We start from the raw sequence: 18,223 nt of genomic DNA, 5'->3' as shown, positions 1-18,223 counted from the left end.
TTCTTCACTACTTCAATATGCATATGAAATAAAGAGTATAATATAATATATAATATAATAAAAATGATTTCCAATATAAACAAAGTCTGGCGCCACACCGCCCCCAAGTGGTGGGAGGTTTAAATGCAAAACAAATGGCTTGTACAGATTCATGGCTTCGTTTAATTTTTGGTTATTATTATTTATTATTATCCTGTTTTATCCGCACCTGTTTCCTCTCTGGATTAACCGTCTGTGAAAAAAAATAAAAAAATGGCTCAAAACAAGTAAAAAATGAGTCGAATTGAGGAAGACGGGAAATATGCGAATGCAAAAGGGTGTTCAAAATTTAAATAAAACTCAATTTCTTTCTCTTTCTGTTCCTTTAGAATCCTTTCGAGACATGAAAATTGATGTCATGAAGTTAAAGAACAAAAAAAAAAACCTCCCACGTTCACCGTGTGTGTGTGCGCGAATCTCCAGCAACTCATTAATCAACTGTTCACTTGACAGCTTGACTGACAGCTCGCTCTCCACACACGCACGCACACGCACACACACGCTTGACATTGAAAAGCCACAAGTCTTTGATCCCTTCTGCACTTCTCGACACTGACAACCGCTGGATGGGTAACACACGCGCAAAATCGTCGACGAGGGGGTACCCGATTTTAACTTGGCTGCCGTAATCCCCCGCCGACGGTACACAAATTGCCAAAACAAGATGCGAACCGTCTGCAAGCGTCACTCAGACCGTTGACTGTATTCCAATTTGAATCAGGTCATCTTTTTTTTTATTGAACGGGAGGGGTCAGCTCATTAGTATTCATCGACATTTCAAAGCACATTCGCTCTCTCCTCCCCTCTGTCTTGCATCAGAGCCGTCCGCTTGATTGGTAATTATGCCCTTCATGAACTCCATCAGTTTATGGGGGGGGCTTTGAAAAGAACGCACTTGACGACCAAAGTAATGATGATGATGATAAACGACGCATGCGGCTTTTATTTCATTCTCTGGATTAAGAACGCTTTTCTGCACATATGCAGCACGCCGACTACGCAGTCAGACAGATATTTCTTGAATAATGGCAATTTTTGAGCTTGTGACCAGGGAGCGTCGCAGCTTTTCCGCTAGGCTGTATCACAGCGCCATCTGCTGTTTGTGGTATCAAATTACAGTCCAATCATCAAATTAACGGCACGTCAAAATGATTTCATTTTTAAAGTACTTTTTCGCAAAGGTAGTGAAAATAATGAGTTGAATATTAATATTTACTTATTTAATTTTGACTTACTTGTGTATGATCAACTCGGAGCTTGGATAAATATGTTACGTTTGTGAGAGGAAAAAGCCAAAAAACAAAAATTGGGCCTAAAGGCTTCATTTTTTTTTTTCTTCTACGTGTGCCATTCTGTCACCAAGCAGTATGACCGTTCATAATTAGAACATCAATTATTATAATCATTATTTTTTCATTTTTTTTTTTTTTTGAAGCTCCACTTACCTTTTTCTGCAGCACAACGACTTTGCGCTCCTTGACATCCAGCATGTCCTTGAGGTCGCTTATTTCTCCGTTCTGCGTGCTCTTTTCATCCGAGATCTCTGATATCTGCTGACTCTTTTTGGAAAGGAGTGACTCTTTCTCCTCCAGGCGAATGCGCAAGGCGTCCACCTGCGTACATCACAATGAGAAGGTCAACCTAATCACATCTAATTGACGTTTTTTTTTTTTTTTGTTTGTTTTTTTTAAATGGAAGGTCAAAAATACCTCAGTCTGCAATATGGCAGCCCTCTGCTCCTTGGCGGTGAGCGACTCCTTGAGGACGTCCACGTGTTGCTTGCTGTCAGAAAATTGGTTGTTCAGAGTGTCCAGTTTGGTCCGAAGACCCAAGAGTTCACTGTCCTTACGATTCAGCTCCTGCTTGACCTGATCCATCTGTTGCAAAAAAAAAAGAAAAAAAAAATAGGAGAGGAGGTTAAATTTTTGTTATTATTAATTATTATCCTGCACTCGACAACTACTCCACATATTAAAAAAAAAAAAAAAAAAAAAAAAAACTAATACAAAAACTAAAAAAAAAAAAAAAAAAAAAGGATTTTGGGGGGAAAAAAACTCTAAAAACTTGCTCTAAAAACTAATTAAAATTTACAGAATTTATTAAAAAAAGTCAAAACGAAAATCTGCCCCTTAAATTTGAGACAGCGGCTGAAATGTTTTAATGCACACATACTGTAACTACTGTACGCAATATTAGTAAACCTATCAACAAGCCTAACTACGCTATCGAGCGATCTCATGCACGGAAAGTTGAGCAGGTTAGCGTTTGACATGTCACACGAGTGCGATCCGACGAAAGAAGCAGTAAAAGTGGAGCGGGAGGCAAAGCGAACATGAACGGGCGAGCGGCACGGACAGAGACGGAGGCGTGTCTCTTACTGCGGACGCCTCGCGCTGCAGCTCATTGGCCCGTTCCCTTAGCTCCACCTTCTCTGATTGGCTGTGACCTAACTCTTCCTTCAGCTGATCAACTTGGCGAGGGGGGAGGAATGTATATTGTGGCACCCCTGCCCTATATCGTCATCCCGCTACGTAACCCCCCTCCCCCTTTTTTTTGTTTACGTGAAATAAGTCACCTTATTCTTCATAAACTTGGAGTGGGATCGGTACACCTCCATCTGTTTGATCTCCTCCTCTCGCTCTTCGCTGCTGAGCGCTCCGTTGGACTTGAGCATGTTCACTTCCTCCTCCAGTTCCCTCATGCCACGCTCCAGCGAGCTGATTTTGGCGTCCTGGCAGGAAATGAAAGTGTCGAGAGCGGGTCCATTTTTTTTTTTTTGAGCTTTACCTTCATTTCGATGACCGTCTGGAGGGCCTTGGTTTTGGTGGATTCAGGAGCTGCTTCGTACCTCCTGTGCAGCTCCTGAGGGAGAAAAACGGCGCAAGGGTCAGCGGAGGATGGCGAACGGGGGTGGAGCGAGGGAGGAGAAGGTCGCGCGATGACAACCGGGGTGAAGGAGTGATGTGAGGGTTGGATGGGGGTCGGGAAGGATGGCGAGTGCTGGAGGGCGACTTGATGAGGAGGGCAGGAGGAGGCGAAGATGACGGGATAGTGCCGACGAGAAGTTGGGGAAGGCGCAGGGAAAGAAGGGGAGGAACGGAGGTAGGGGTGACGCGAGGGCGGGACAGGGAAAGAATGTGAAGGCTGGAAAGGGGGCGACACGTGGAAGGGAGGTGGGATAGGGATGGAGGGGGAGGCGGGAAATGAGGGAGTGATCGGGGCCGAGGAGGAGCCAGGGTGCGGGTGTTTCCCCCTCGTCGAGGCGCTGGCTTTAAGTCTCCACGGGTCGATCCGGTCATCCCACATCGCCAAAAAAAGCAATAAAAAAAAAAAAAATCTCTTGGTAGGATTAAACCACGAGGCGCTCTACGTCAGGCTAATCTGCGAAACGCAGATTTAATTTCCAGCTGTTACCCCGTCCGATCTCACAAGGCAAATGAAGTCAAATGAGAGGGGTTGGGTGTGGGGGGGGGGGGGGAAATGCAGAAGCACAAAAAGATGAAAAGAGGAAAGAAAACAAGAGCAGCAGGGCACAAAAGGAGAGCGGCAGAATATCCGCATCATTGCTTCTCTTTGGGAGAAAATCTCTCAGGGGGCACGGTCGCAACGTCACAAACACACGTATGTGAAAGCAATGTAGGCTGACGTGGCTTGGGGCAATGTGGATGTATACACACACACACACACACACACATAGAGATAATATGTAGGCCATGGTCAATTTAAATATAAAAATCTGGGGAAAATATAAAGACTGGACGTAATATTCACTAACAACAGTTTGCCACTAGGGGGAAGTGTTGCATTGAACAAGCTGGTTGACAGGAAACAAGAGGGCGTCAGTGGGCAATAATTAATGATTGCATATGAAAGGCGCTTTAATATGATGATGCTCATCTGGAATATACGTTCTCCACCTCCACAAAAATGAAACACACACCTCTCGGAGTAGCAGCATCTCTTTGTCTTTCTGCTCCAGGAAACCTTCCAGTTGGTGAATGGTCATCTCGGCGTCGGCCAGTCGCCTCGTCCGCTCGTGGTCCTCCTCGGTGGCGCGAGATGACAGGCCTTTGCTCTGCAACATTTCCAGAAGCTTCTTGATGGACTCGTCCCTGTGGCGAGAGAGAATTGACTTTCGAGTAGGGATGATTAATAATCTTAAAGCTATTGTTAATTGGAATTCAGAGAGACCTTGAAAAAAATAGCACATATTAAATCGAAATACTGAGGAGAAAAAAAAGAATTTTCAGCCCTATTTTACAAAGAAAGAGTCGCAATCAAACGTCACCTCGCGTTTAAAGTGTGCTTCTGAGTGTCGATTCTCAGCTCCATCTCCTCCACCGTCTTCCTCAGGAGGAAGAGCTCCTTGACCTGCCGCTCATATTCGCCGTGGAGACGCAGGAAGTTCTCCTCCGTCATTTCCTGCGGCGAAATGGCCTGGGATCCCAGGCGGCCCGTCTCGGAGTAATCGGACTGGAACAGCTGGTTGAGATCGCGTTGGATTCGAAGCTCGTCTTGCAAAGCCTGAATGGTGCACTGGAGATGCTGGCAGAGACAGAAAAAGGAGCTTGGAGAATTTTACACTGTTAAAATGTCAGAAATAAATGGAGCTTGATGTATTTGGATTATTAAAAAAAATAAAAATACATATACATCTCAAGGTATAAGAAGATACATTTGGTGGTACGACTGAACCATCTTGATCTTTAAAACATTATAATCGAGAAAAAAAAAACGATTAATGTGCAGAACGATGCGGCGAGTTTACAAAATCCCGATGTTGTGAAAGTACACTGAATGCACCATTTTGATTGAGTAGCAAACGTGATTCTGCCGTCCGGCCCTATTTGGTTGTTCATTGACCAAAAAAATAAAAAAAATAAAAAATAAAAAAATAAAAAAAATAAAAATATGAAAAAAAATAAAAAAATTACAAATAAAAAAAAAAAAAATTAAAATAAAAATTAAAATAAAAAAAATTAAAAAATAAATAAATAAATAAAAATAAAAACAAAAGTAAAAGTAAAAATAAAAATAAATAAAGGTCATTTATCAAAGGTAAGTGTTATTCATCACTGTAATTCACATTGAACAACTAAATAATGCATGAGGTGGAATCAGTCGTTGTTCCTCCAGATCAATACCATGAAAACAAATTAATCACAAATAGAAACAGTCCCTGCTCGCATTCAGCAGAACGCGCATGCACATGTTCACGTTTGTTAGGAGAAACACGCAGGACTTCTTGCGCCTCACAACTCCAGCATAAATTAACGGCAACGGCACGCAAAAACGCGGACGCACGAGCGCACGATCGCTCTCGTCAAGCGTACAAAAAAAAAAAAACACATCGGAGTTGCTCGGGGTAAACAAACAGTCGCGCACGAATGCAGATTGTGCCGGCGAGTGCAGCGCTCACTTCAGAAGGTTTCATACGACGGGGGGTCGGATGATAAGAACGCGCATACAGCGGCACGCGCAGCTGGAAAGTGCAGCTGAGAAATGCCAGACCACTTGAGAGAGGGAAAGAGACGCAGGAGAGGGAAATAATTGAGGCGTCCATTAGGAGGCATTTAAAAACACTAATGGGAATACAGCAGATTAGATGCGAAAAGGCAAGAACAGTGCAGTGTGTTCATGATGCCGGAAAAAAAAAAGAGCAAGGGTCCGAAAACAAATTTATTCTTCAGTGTTTCTGCTGAGTCATCTTTGTTGACCTTTGAACCCATCAGACGCCTCCTGATTCCACGTGGGAGTCAGCTGTTTAGTCACCAGTCAGTAAAGATTTCGTTTCAAAAATATATGAAGTCAAGTCCTGATCCACTCCCAAAAAAATGAATTCATATTTTTTAATTGCGTTAATTTTATCCTGTACTGCCCCCTGCTGCCGACAGAAATGGATGCCAAAGTGCCCTCAAGCTTGCGTTGCCAATTTCACGACGTCACGTGACGTTCACAATGCGCGCCCGAGAGCACGTCCATTTCAGTCCAGCAGAGGGCAGCACACGACCAAAATGATCGCGACTCTCTGTGCCATTGACGTGAAATGGCGACAATCGGGGGGGGAAAAAAAGGTCCGTCAGAATGATTCAAATTAGCAGCTAATTGCTAAGCTAGCTTCCCAAATATGGATATACACGGATATCAGTGCCTTGGTACACTTTCCTATCAGGCCTGGTAAAATGAATGTATTTTTGGGCTTCTATATCCGTCTATGGCAGTGAATGAGTTAAGAATCAAGTCATCATTTTTTTTTTTTTTAATCTTGCATTCAAAAGCAATAACAAAAAGGTAAACCACGAGAGGCGTTAAAAATCGTCACCCGCAGCCACTGCTCATCTGCCCTTTAACATGAACCATATCTCCGTTGTTAACTCCTCCATCTCATCCCTCGCTCGCTGGCTGAGTCACGCCCCCCCCCCTTCGCTCGCAAACAAACATATACGCGCACGCATTCGAAACCCACGCGTATACATCAGCGTGTGTAAAATGCCCATGAGCTGTTTGACGAGCTCGCCCACTCGCACCCTCACAGGATCTAAAGATGGACAAATTATAAGTAATAGCGGAATGGAAGAAAAATATTGCGTGCGCGACAAATCCGCATGACGAGAATATGTCTGGATCGGAGTCCAAACAAGAAAATAGTGAATAAAAAACAACCGAGAGGCGCCTCCAGTGGAATGTTGACCCTAATCAGTCACATTGAGATGCAGCATGGGGGTCAGTGGCGGCTTCACAGGCGAGGAATAAAAAAAATAAATAAAAAAACATTAGGAGAGCAGCCAGCTGTCACATGTATTTAACATGAGCACGTTTGCATCACGTCGAGATGCACGGCGAGAGGAAGAAAAAAAAAAAAAAAAAGAAGTGGGAATGCCTTCGCACCCGCTTCATTCCTATCCAGAGTCGCTCCTTATAAGGAGAGCCAAGACTACCGCGGGGGCTCGGCACGCAAACAACCTCGCAAGGGGAAAGTGGAGAAAGTGAGAGGAGGAGGAGGAGGAAAAGTCAAAAGACGCCACCCTGCTAATCTGTCTTTTCTAGTGGAACGCACATAAAACGAAAGTTTTTAAAACACTCAAGTTACTGCTGCTTTTTTTTTTTTTTTTTTTTTTTGCGCTTCTTCCCTGCCCTCTCTTCCATCTGCTCTGTTTCATCCCTCCACCTATTTACCTCACTCGCTCACTCGCTCGCTCGCTCCCGCCATCCTTCCTAAATAAACATGCGGGTTCGAGGACCATCTGTTAGGCTTGAGCGTTCATGTGTGGAAAAAACACACTGCAGAAGCGAGCATTGTTAAAAGGCTTCCTTCTCACTGTCAGGATCAAAAATTCAAAAAAAATTTAAAAAATAAATAAGAGAGCACGACACACACACACACACACGTTTGGGGAAATAATGAGTCATACGTTGATGAAAACCGTACGGGCAGCGGAGGCCGAGCCAAGTGAGTGATGACACACCGATGAGCGGCGCTGTCTTTTTTTAGAGGTTGGCATCGGGCATCAAAAGGCAGACGTGCCTTAAAGAAATGACTTTTTATGAAGCGCTGAGTCAGCACGGCGTCCTTTCCAGGTGAGCCGAGTTGCCAACGTGGGCGCCTTTTGTGTCCGATTACTCTGACTTGCAGTATGGTAATGTGTTGGCACACTGGAAGAGTAACTTTTTGGGAGAAATCACCTGTCAAGAGTAGTTTGAATACGACACATTTTTTCTTTTTTCTCCTTCACGTCCATTTTTTGTGACGGTCCGGTTGGGTTGGGACTTCTTGAAAAACAACAAACATAAAATTAAAAAAAAAAAATTATCTTTGTTCTTTGCATTATTTTTTCAAGTTAGTTCCAAGTGCAGTTCGTTTGTTTCAAATTTTTTATTTTGTAATTCTTATTTGTATTTTAACATTTGTTTTGAATTCTGGTCAAATTTTGTATTTGAAAAAATACATTTCATTCTTCACTCATTCACTGCCATTGACGGGTATAGAAGTCAAAAAGTGCATTCATTTAACCTGGCGAAAATTGTTAAATTAGTGAAATAAATTCATCTTTATTTCCGTAAAAATGCATAAAATCACAGAATTTTTTTCCCGCGGCAGCAACAATATTCTTACTTGAGTACAATTTTTCACGACATTGCAGGGGTGATCATTCAGAAAATGTTAACCACTCATCATCAATACAATCTATTTTCAGTGGCATTCATTTTTAATGCGTAACATTTACACTCTCTCTCGTGAGGTCAATCGATTATTTCTTCGATTCCATAAGCCTTCCTTTTCACAAATTGTTGTTTTTTTTTTCGGCAAAGCTCATTACATTTTCAAAGGTCTAGTGGCCGTCCCCCTAGCCGGATTTTGTTGGACGGAGCGTATCGACACTGACTGCGCGTTAATGAAATTAGAAATACTCAGTTCAAAGCCAAATGTAATAACATTAAGTGCTGAGCGGGAGATTATAAACCTTTAACGAGTCAGCACGCCGAGCGGCCTCTGCCGCCGTGCGTTCAGGCATCGCTTCCCCACTTTTGTTTTTCCTCCTAGGCGAGCCCGAGCGTGTTAACTCATTCGCCGCCAGCCCAGAAATGAACACCATTCTGGACGTCTATGTCCGTCAATGGCAGCGAATGAGTTAATTTTATTTATTTTATTTTTTTTAGTTAGTTTAATAGACTTGAATGGCGTGGGAAAGTCCGCAGTATCCCCCCAAAAAAATCTTTTTTACGTAAGAGGAATTCAGATTTGAAGCAAGAGATAGTAGCCCGATTGTCGTACACAGCGCCACACTAACACAGAGTGACACAGACACACAAACACAGCAGGCACACCCTCCCACAAACAAAAGACAGCAGAAACAACGGCACACACGCACGCGAAAGATGAATAAATGCAAGAAAAAGAAAAAAAAAAGCACGCGAGACGAAGCCTCAAACACGCATGAGACCGCAAAACACTCTCCCTCTGTATCTCTCTCGAGTCTCCACTGGCAGACACTCCCGGCTTCGACGTCACGCAGCTCGGAGGACAGCCGCTCGTGTTTAGCAGCCTCGCACAAGGAAGGACAGTGCGCTTATTGTTGAGTTCACGATTAACGCAAGAAGAAATGATGGCTTGCATTTGAGTGTGAGCTCCAGCGGGAAGAACTCAACGGCGGAGAATTAAATAAAGAGAAGGAAGCCAGCATTCCAGGCATTCCTTGCGTCTTTTTTCTTCCCTGCACTTGCCCTTTTTTTTTTTTTTTTTCCTCTTCCTCCCGCAGGGATCAAACGAGAAACTAATCACACGAATGTAACAGTAAGGCAGTGCTCCGGCATGAGTGACCGAAATGAGAAAACGCCAAAATGGAGAGGAAGATGGAGTCTTTTCTGGCATTCTAGTTGTTGACGACGATGATCAGGCAGCTCGGGACAAAAGGCCGTAAAGACGGACCTGATGTCTATACTCAAAGAGAAAAACGCAATTTTTTTCCAACTTGGTGGTTATAAACTGCACAAATAAATGCTTGTTGTGCTGGTCGCCATGGTGACAGTTGTTTACCGTCGCCATGGATAAAAAAAAAAAAAAAACGACTGTGAACCTATTTTGGTTTGCAGGCGAGAGTCGAGGACGCGATATACAGTGGATGGAAGGTAGGAAGGAAGGTGGAGCTGAGGTGAACATTCCTAAACGAGGGAGGGGGGGGGGGACAACCGCATGCCTGCGGGCGCGCGTCTGTCCGCGGGGAGCATATAGCCATAAATTACTTAAAACTCCTTTACTGCCAGCCCAGATAAAATGAATGTTACTTTTTGACGTCTATATCCGTCAATGGCAGCGAATGAATTCATTTCGAACGTGGCGATCGGGCGGCGAGGGAAGGAGAGCGAGCTGACTCACGGTGTGATGACTGTAATAGAAGGCGGAGGGGGGAGGTGTGTGTGTGTGTGGGGGGGAATGAAAAGGACGCTTGGGGGTTAAAAGGGGGTGAGTGGAAGAATGAAAGTGAAAAAGGGATATCACGTTCACGCACGTTCTTGTCTTAACATGTATTCCCTTCCAGGACGTACGCGCGACCAATCAGGAGCGAGCGCGTGTGCGCGTTTGACAGCAGCTAATCAGCTGTTGCCTCGCACTCGTTCAACTCTCAACGTTTCACAGAAGTGCCTTGAGACATGAGTTTGATTCGCTCCGTGACTACGCTTGAGACTCAAAACGTTCACATCTCAAATCATCTTTTCCTATTAAAATGAATGGAAATATGATTAATCCGTTCCAGTCATGACAAAATTGCAATGTTTGGGCGCTCAGATCCTTAAATTAAAAATGCACTTCCAATTACTTGGCAAAACCAAATGTTGTTACCTGCTGAGTGTGACTATTAAAGTAACTTGTAATCTAATTTAGTTACTTTGAAAATCAACACCAGATATCCATAAAGTTGTTCTTCATAGAGGATAAAGAACGTACGGCAGTGAGTATTACCGTTGTATTACGTGTCTACATAATTTGCTCCAATGTTCAAATCCGACATTAGGACAGGGGTGTGTAGACTTTTTATATCCAACAGTGAGCGTGTGGGTTTGTTTCTCAGAGCCGCAGTGTTCATTTTCTTGTAAAGTGAAGATGCACAGACAAACACTTGTACTGTACGTGACTCACTGCGTGGCTGCGAGCGACAACGACTACGTTTTCTCTCTTGAACAATTTTCCAACCGCCTGCCAGGCGAGCTGCCTGAGACTACAGCACGAGAAGCGGGGCGTCTGTTAATCCTTATTCTCCATATTTATGCATCTTTTTTTTTTTTTGATTGGATTATGACAAGTACAGATTACTGTTAATCTAAAACGTTTGCAAGTTTTTTTTTGTTTTTTTTTTGGTACCTGTGTTTCCTCCTGCACCACCCGGTACTGCTCCTTCCACACGGACATCTTTGTGGCTTCGTCCTTCCTCAGGGCACGTTCTTTCTTCAGCTCTGGACTCCAGAATGTCTTGATGGAGTTCATGGACGAGCTCAACTTGGACTCCTTCGCATCCAACTAGAATAATAATGCATGACGTAGATTGGTGCTGATTGGGTCATTTAATTGATTTAGCAGTAAAAAAAAAAACTAATATAAAAAAATAATAATAAATATATATATATATAATAAAATATATAATATATAAAATATATAATATAATTAAAAAAAAAACAGTGTGCATAAAAATGTGTGACAGAATTCCTAATATTGTGGTGCTAAAGTTATTATAGTGAATGAAAGCTAACAAAAAAAGTACAAGTGATAAAACACTATCATGAAAAAATAAAAAAAATAATAATAAAAAATAAAAAAAATAAAAATTACAACTAACTGAAATTACATATTCGATTCATAAAACTAACAATAATTAGAGAGAAAATGTCCTTCATTTTTTTTTGTCATTTAGAAATTTTAGTTTACTTTATTACTAATTATTTAATGACCTTTTGTTAACTCTTAAAGTTGAGAAATACTCCATTAAAAAATAAAAATAAAAATAAAACTCACACTAAAACTAACAAACCACCTCTATAAACTAATTCAAACTAACTGAATTTGGAAAAAGAAAAGACAAAAAAAAAATATATATATATATAAACTACTGCAAGCCCTGGTGCAGACGCAGAATGAATAAGAATATTGACATTTTGTGTCTTACATCTCGGCGCAAAAGTTCATTTTCTCTCAGCACTTCTCTCAGTTGGCTCTGCAGGTCTGTCATGGCACCTTCGCGCACCTGCAACAGATGAATTGGAATTGGAACAGAAATAACTTGGGGATCCTTTGAATGAAAACGCTTTGAACATGATTTTAGTTGGATGCTATTTTTCAGAAGGCTAGAAGAGTGGAAAAAGCCTCACCTGTCTCATGGAGTGCGGCACAGTGGACGCCTGCGTGGGTTGGCTTTGCACCTCCCCCCCAAAGGCGATGGCGTCACTAGACATGACCCCGCCGGCGACGCCTCCTCCAGAGTTGATATTCGGGCTGCTCCCCATAAAGGCAGTCCGAACCCCGTACGGCACCCTCGCCCCGGCCCTGCCCAGCGTCATGGTACTTTTGGGCAGAGCGGGGTTCAGCCCACTTCCCAGGCTCCCGATTCCCACCGGGTCTTCGCTCCCTTCCGTGAAATACATCGGCCCCCCCGTGGCGTAAGCGGCGTTGAGCGACTGGATATTCTCCATGGATAAGGTTTTCCCGGAGCCGGTGAGGCCGCCGGCGGAGCTGCTGCTGCTGCCGTTTCGCCGGTGTGCCAAACGCGGGGAGCGGGGTAGGCGGGGGGAGCGGCCGGGGCTGCCTGACGCCGGCCCGTTCCCGTTGGATCCCACCGCATCCAGCTTGGAGACGGACCGAGAACTTCCATACATGATGAGGGATTCTGGAAGGGTTTTCGTGTCCGACTAAGACTTACTGAGCGCGACCGACAGGAACGAAATAATAATCCAAGGCGATGGCGTGCGTCCTGATGAACACATAAGTCTCAGGGACGCACGCTTGCGATGCCCCGAAGAAAGTCAGCGAAAGAACAAAGCGATTCTTGTTCGGCGTCTTCCACGCTTCTTGACCTCGTGAGGAAGTGCTGACGCTCCTGTGATCGCCGTAATCCAGGACGCGTTAGGACGGAAGCAGCCTGCGACGCCACAAAGGCGGAAATCACAGAGTCACCTGGAGGAGGAGGAGAGTTGAGTGAGGATCCCCAAAGAATTTACCAAAAAATGCTTTGAGAAAAAAACAAAACAAAAAAAAAATTTAACCACACACAGTTTGAACAGATAAACAGCAGAAAAAATATATTTTTAGAATTAAATATTCTACAGATTATTTTATCGGAGAAAAAAATTATTTTGCATGATTAAGATGAAGAAATGCTTGTGCAGGTTTTATTTTTGTTCGCTTGGCGTTGGCGTCCTTTTAATTGTGTGGTGAGTGACGTGGGTGCCAGCAAATGAAAGAGTTTAGTTTTAGTATTCTTTTTCGTTTTTTTTGTATTTGAGTATTTGTCTAGTGCAATATTTTTTTTTTTAAAAAGTCACCAGTTGTTGTGTAACAAATAAAGGACCGTTTGACCTTCAGGTTTTACTAAAATTCGCTGGTTTTATTAAAAAAAATTATTTAAAAAAAAAACCCCGTAATTTTAGTTATTTTTCAGTCTTGTTTGTATTTTACTTCATTAATGTTTTTTTTTGTCTTTTGTTTTTCAAAATTCAGTTAGTTCTAATTAGTTTTTAGAGGTGGTTTGTTAGTTTTAGTATGAGTTTTAGTTGTTTTGTTTTTTTTAAATGGAGTATTTCTTCCACGTAAGATTTAACAAAATGTCACAAAATATTTTGTAATAACGTAAACAAAAATTCCCAATTTTATTTTTTGTCATTTCGTTAATTTTAAACAACCTTGGACTTTCCAAAACACAATTAGTTTTAGTTTTAATTTTGGACAAATCAGTTCACATCCGAGCACACCCCACGAGTCGACCTCTACGTCAAAATTCCACAGCCCTGCAGCCGTGTGAGCATCGCATGCTTCCAAAACCGCGCTGATCTTTGGCCGGCGCCGTGCAAACTCGCAGCCAGTCGGTCGCGGCCGCGTGCGCTCCGCATAAACGGAGAAAACCATCTGCGCCGTTTCCCCCCTCGGGGCTGTCAACACACACCTGGACCAGGGCTGGCACACACACACACACACCCCCACACACACACACACACACACACACACACATCCACACATCCTCTGAACTCAGCCAATCAAGTGAAAGCACAGAGGGGAAGGTATCAAGTTGACAGATGCACAAATGTGAACTGCTCGGTTCGATTTGAACTCCAATAAAAGGACGACTACCGTATGCATTGTTCGGAACCAAAAAACGTGTGACGCATCATGAGATGAAGCAAAAAAAGCTCACATGCCCGAGACACATCTGCCGCTACAGGCGAGGCAATCGTGTGAAAAAGCCGACGCGGTGCTGCCAAGTGAAACATCTGCAAAACGCTCCTCGACTGACTACAACGGAATTCTTTCAAATGTGCAATGAAAGGATTTTCTGCAGTCCATGCAATTGAGATGTAACGCATTAAAAAGAATTTAATTCTATTTTCCAGCCACTGCGGGAGCTTTGCGGCCACGCGGCCTGCAGCGGCATTCTTCAAGACTGAAAGCCAAGAGTCAGAAATAGAGGCAAGCAGATACATCAAGGGTTGCTCAACCTCACTCGGTGACTCAACACTTAAATAGTATGAGAAAATAACAAGGGAATCGTGGGAAATGAAGTCTTGTTAGCCTCACGCCTGACAATTTTTGGCAGCGCGTTTGCAATGTTACAATGCGGGACGAAACCATTGCGGTCTTTCGGGCCGACGTGTAAACGTCACATTCATGTTTTCATCCGCATCGAATTACGATCAGGCGTCTGTTTTCGTCGCACCATAACTAGAACTACTTCCTGATTTCCTGTCAAAGAATAATGGGAAATGTAGTCCTACTAGCTTAATGCTAGTCCAACGGAAGATTTTCTGTAAGCATATGACCAATGTCACATTGTGGAACCGGACCACCGTGAAGGAAAAAAAAAGATTCGAAGCAAACCTAGTGTCGTTTCATGGCAAACAAAAGCGAGCGAGAGAGTGCGGCGCAACCACATATTTCATACCCGGTCTGAACCTAGCATAAGAGCGCTAAATCTACCAAATAAATAGTCGGTGTAATTACAATCAACTATTTGAGACTTGAGACGTTTTTTTATTTTTTTTTAATTAATTAATGTATTTCTTTTTTTAATTAATTAATTAATGAATTTATTTATTTATTTAATTCGTCAGTTATTTGTTTATTTATTTATTCAGACATTTATTTATTTTTCTTTTTTTTTAATTTATTTTTTTAATTAATTAATGTATTTCTTTTTTAAATTAATTAATTTATTTATTTATTTAATTCGTCAGTTATTTTTTTTTTTTTTTTTTTAGTGTGCCTTATAACACGGTGCATCAAATGGTCCGTAAAATCCGGTAAAGTAAGCTGCTCTGATGTCATCCATTTTGCCGCTCACCGCCACTTAACTGGCTTTCTCCGACACTTATTTAATGACGATTCAATCTCCTGCTGCTATTCTTTCCTCCCGCACCCGCACCCTCTTCTCACAGACCTCATAAACTCTCCGAATATCTCACCGGCCCGTGAGCGGTCTCCGGGGGTTGAATGCCAAGTGCGAGGATGGTGTGGTCTCCCCGATGCTACCACTTCCTCTGCATTCCTTTCCGTCGTTCCCCCGGCATTCCCGAGGTGTTGAGGACGTTCTATTTATACGGCAAACACGCCTCCGTCAATCACACGGCACAATACCGCGCAAACGCGCGCAGTGAGTCAAGCTATACTTAGACACGATTGCCGATGAAGGTTCTACTTCTTCAAGTCAAAAGGGACAAAAGAACAATCGGCACAACAACCGCCATAAGGACGAAAAGCATAGTCCCATTTCTATAAATCTCTGTGAGTGCTTTAAAAATGATCAAAAAGGATGATGAGACCCATACCAGTTGGAGTACTCACCAGTAAAGACCACCGATACCTTCAGGACCTTTGATATCTAAAACACATTGGACATATTCACCGAAGTGTCAAAATGTCGCAGTGCCGAGGAGGACTTGATGTCAGATTTTCTTCGCCTAAAGTATCGGTGGCTAGTATCGGCTGCTGCAATGCTTACTCGATACATAAAAAATGAGGCGGTATCGGCATCCTGAACAAAAGCTGTGACTAGAACCCAAAGCAACAGGTGGCGCAATTTTAACAGATTGACATGAGTCATAAAAAAAATGGTAAATTATAGGTTAAAATATGCTAATTCAATCCATAAATCATAAAAATCTGAAACGAGGATAATCCTAAAGTTTGAGGCCAAAATTCTATATTTTCCGAATAACATTTCCCGCTAATCTCATCAGACTCGAACGCCAACACAATATGACACTGTGTGCGAGGGAGAATAACGCGTTTAAGCGTGAGATGTCTGAGCGAGATATCGTCCTCAGCAGCCATGACGACTTGTAACTTCACCCCACACGAGGTGCAGATAAGACGAATACAAATACGGGCGATGGGAAGCGCGACGCAGATAAGCGGCAGACAGCATTGCCTCCGCTCCGGAAATTAACCTGCGACGGAGGCTATAGGGGAAACAAAATCCAAAAAAAAAATCATAATAAGAACTGTCAACGTCAATTAACATAAAATGGGAGCGGTAGTTTCTCACAGGCTTGAAAAGGAGCGCAGTGAGAAGTTGCCAGGCTAAATTCGGGTGAGGTGAAACACCAATAAAAGTGTGTGATGAATAACAAATAAATAAAAATAATAAAAAAATAAATAAATAAGGGTGAGCGTGGAGGTTAAAAACGGAGACTCGATTTGTCAAGGCAGCTAAGGAGGTTTAAAAAAAAAAAAAAAATAGCCTTTCTCCCCTTCAACCATTCAAGCAGAGGACAGCGGAAGAGTGTTTACAGTAATCAGCGGGAAAGGAAGCAGGTTGCCTGGCTCCGTGTTCCTGTAGGAGGGGCAAAGACATGGAGCCACGAGAGGAAATCACAGCGTCCTTTTCCTCTCGTTGTCGCGTTCTCTCCCACTGAGCGTTGCACAACATCGCCGGGCGGCACATTTCACATCCCCGCCTGCGTCGACATATCAGATTCACAGACCATTTGGTTTGCAAATGTGTTATTATCTGGACACGGAGGACGAGTGTTTGCACTGGCGGGGGATTTGTGCAGATACAAAGATTTGGTGACGCTGTTTTGAGAGCAATGCAAAGATTTGGAAAGTTCACAATTGTTATTATAGGAAGAAGAAGTGAAGGGGAATCGGGTCGATACCGGCCGATACTTACGGCAAAGAGAATCAGCTTTGAGTAAGTCCTCCTCGCCAGTAGTTGGCGCTATACATTATTTGGGTCATTGTTAAATTGGATTTTATAAAGCAAAAGTATTCGAGGTACAGGTACTCGGAATCGGGGAGTACTGAAAGATTCAATACGTGTACTGGTATCGGTCGGAAAAAAAAGTGGTATAGAACAGAAAAAACAAACAACAAATAAAATCAGTTTTTTATATATAATCGCTTCTTGAGTTGCAGAAAGCAAATATTTTTAGAATAAAATGTTCAAACGTTCATATATGTGATTTGCAAGTTCTATGTTTGTCCACTAGGGGTCATCATCCTCACTTTGTTTGCACTGTATTATCAGTGACTTTGAATGCGTGTGGATTTAAAAGGCAAGGCTTGATCTGGTGAGTGACGTGGGAGTCAATGGCAATGACCAATTTTTGTAGCAAATAGCATGTCTGTCACTTCAATATGCTCTTTAGAGCTTTATCATTCCAAATATTTCAATATTCAACTGGAATTTTTAACAGGTTTCACCCTTCGGTTATGAAGTGTCTCAGCCTGAACATTTGGGCCGACGACGGAGTTTGAGAAACGTCCTGCACTGCCCACTTTGTCAACTCACAAGAAAAGTTCATCAATCTTCAAAAATTGACGTCGGCTAACAAAGTGTTGTCATCTGTGTTTACGTTAAATCCTCCTCGCATGGCTGACATGGCTCGAGCGTGAGCTGCTCGCAATTTATGACATACCTCGAAAAGTGGTATCGGTGTTGCGGTATCGGATCACTTGTAATGTCGATTACGGGAGCTATTATGAATTATTGGACCGTTAAAACGTGGGAATGTGCACGCTAGCCTAAATAACAAGGTTGCAAATCAGCCCCCAAAGTGTCCCCAAACACGCTTGCTCAAGCTGAGAGTGCTTTGGCTCACTAGCCATCAAATTTTAATTATGTTATTGCTGATGTTCGTGCCCGTGAAGGCGAGCGCGTTCACTAACGCACGATCAGTGCACACACTGTTGACATTTGATCAATTGCATGCAAAAACGGAATTGCACAAAAGCACAAAATTCGCCGAATAACAACATTCGAGCTCGCTGGCTCAGACTGACAGCTAACTTCCACTACTCACGGTTGCGAAATAAGCTCCAAGATGGACAGTCGTAAAGGCGCTTCAAGATTATCCCGACACTCTCGGAGCTCCCGTGGACGTTCGGCGACGTGAGCAGACCGTCCTGGGCCCTCTTTCCGCTCGTTAGCCCCCCGTTTGAAGGCGTCTTTCCCGGTCCCCCTCGCTTCTCGACCCCCCCTCCCTA

General features: G+C 43.0%; 1 protein-coding gene across 10 annotated transcripts in view; it reads right to left on the bottom strand.

Moving 5' to 3' along the window:
• Positions 1 to 18,223, bottom strand: part of LOC148341334 (ELKS/Rab6-interacting/CAST family member 1-like) — a 59,086-nt gene extending 40,863 nt beyond the window's left edge. For 8 of the 10 annotated variants that reach the window (XR_015841996.1, XR_015841998.1, XR_015841997.1 and 5 more), the window contains exons 1-10: positions 18,040 to 18,223; positions 11,899 to 12,700; positions 11,697 to 11,774; positions 10,898 to 11,053; positions 4,328 to 4,584; positions 3,980 to 4,151; positions 2,827 to 2,901; positions 2,615 to 2,770; positions 1,749 to 1,916; positions 1,485 to 1,652 (exon numbers count right to left, since the gene is read on the bottom strand). Coding sequence is in view for 6 of the 10 variants with exons in the window: in XM_088287784.1 (XP_088143910.1) it covers positions 1,485 to 1,652; positions 1,749 to 1,916; positions 2,615 to 2,770; positions 2,827 to 2,901; positions 3,980 to 4,151; positions 4,328 to 4,584; positions 10,898 to 11,053; positions 11,697 to 11,774; positions 11,899 to 12,402 (1,734 nt within the window). In the remaining 4 variants the exon portion in view is untranslated. Of the gene's footprint in view, positions 1 to 1,484; positions 1,653 to 1,748; positions 1,917 to 2,614; positions 2,771 to 2,826; positions 2,902 to 3,979; positions 4,152 to 4,327; positions 4,585 to 10,897; positions 11,054 to 11,696; positions 11,775 to 11,898; positions 12,701 to 15,198; positions 15,325 to 18,039 lie in introns of all 10 variants that reach the window. The other 2 variants (XM_088287780.1, XR_015841999.1) reach the window with 2 other exon arrangements.

Source organism: Idiotropiscis lumnitzeri, chromosome 2 (genome assembly GCF_059441095.1).
Source record: "Idiotropiscis lumnitzeri isolate Australia: NSW breed Sydney's pygmy pipehorse chromosome 2, RoL_Ilum_1.0, whole genome shotgun sequence".
NCBI classification, from domain to species: domain Eukaryota; kingdom Metazoa; phylum Chordata; class Actinopteri; order Syngnathiformes; family Syngnathidae; genus Idiotropiscis; species Idiotropiscis lumnitzeri.
The sequence above is the reverse complement of the archived record's forward strand: the minus strand, read 5'-3'. Positions and strand labels throughout refer to the sequence as shown.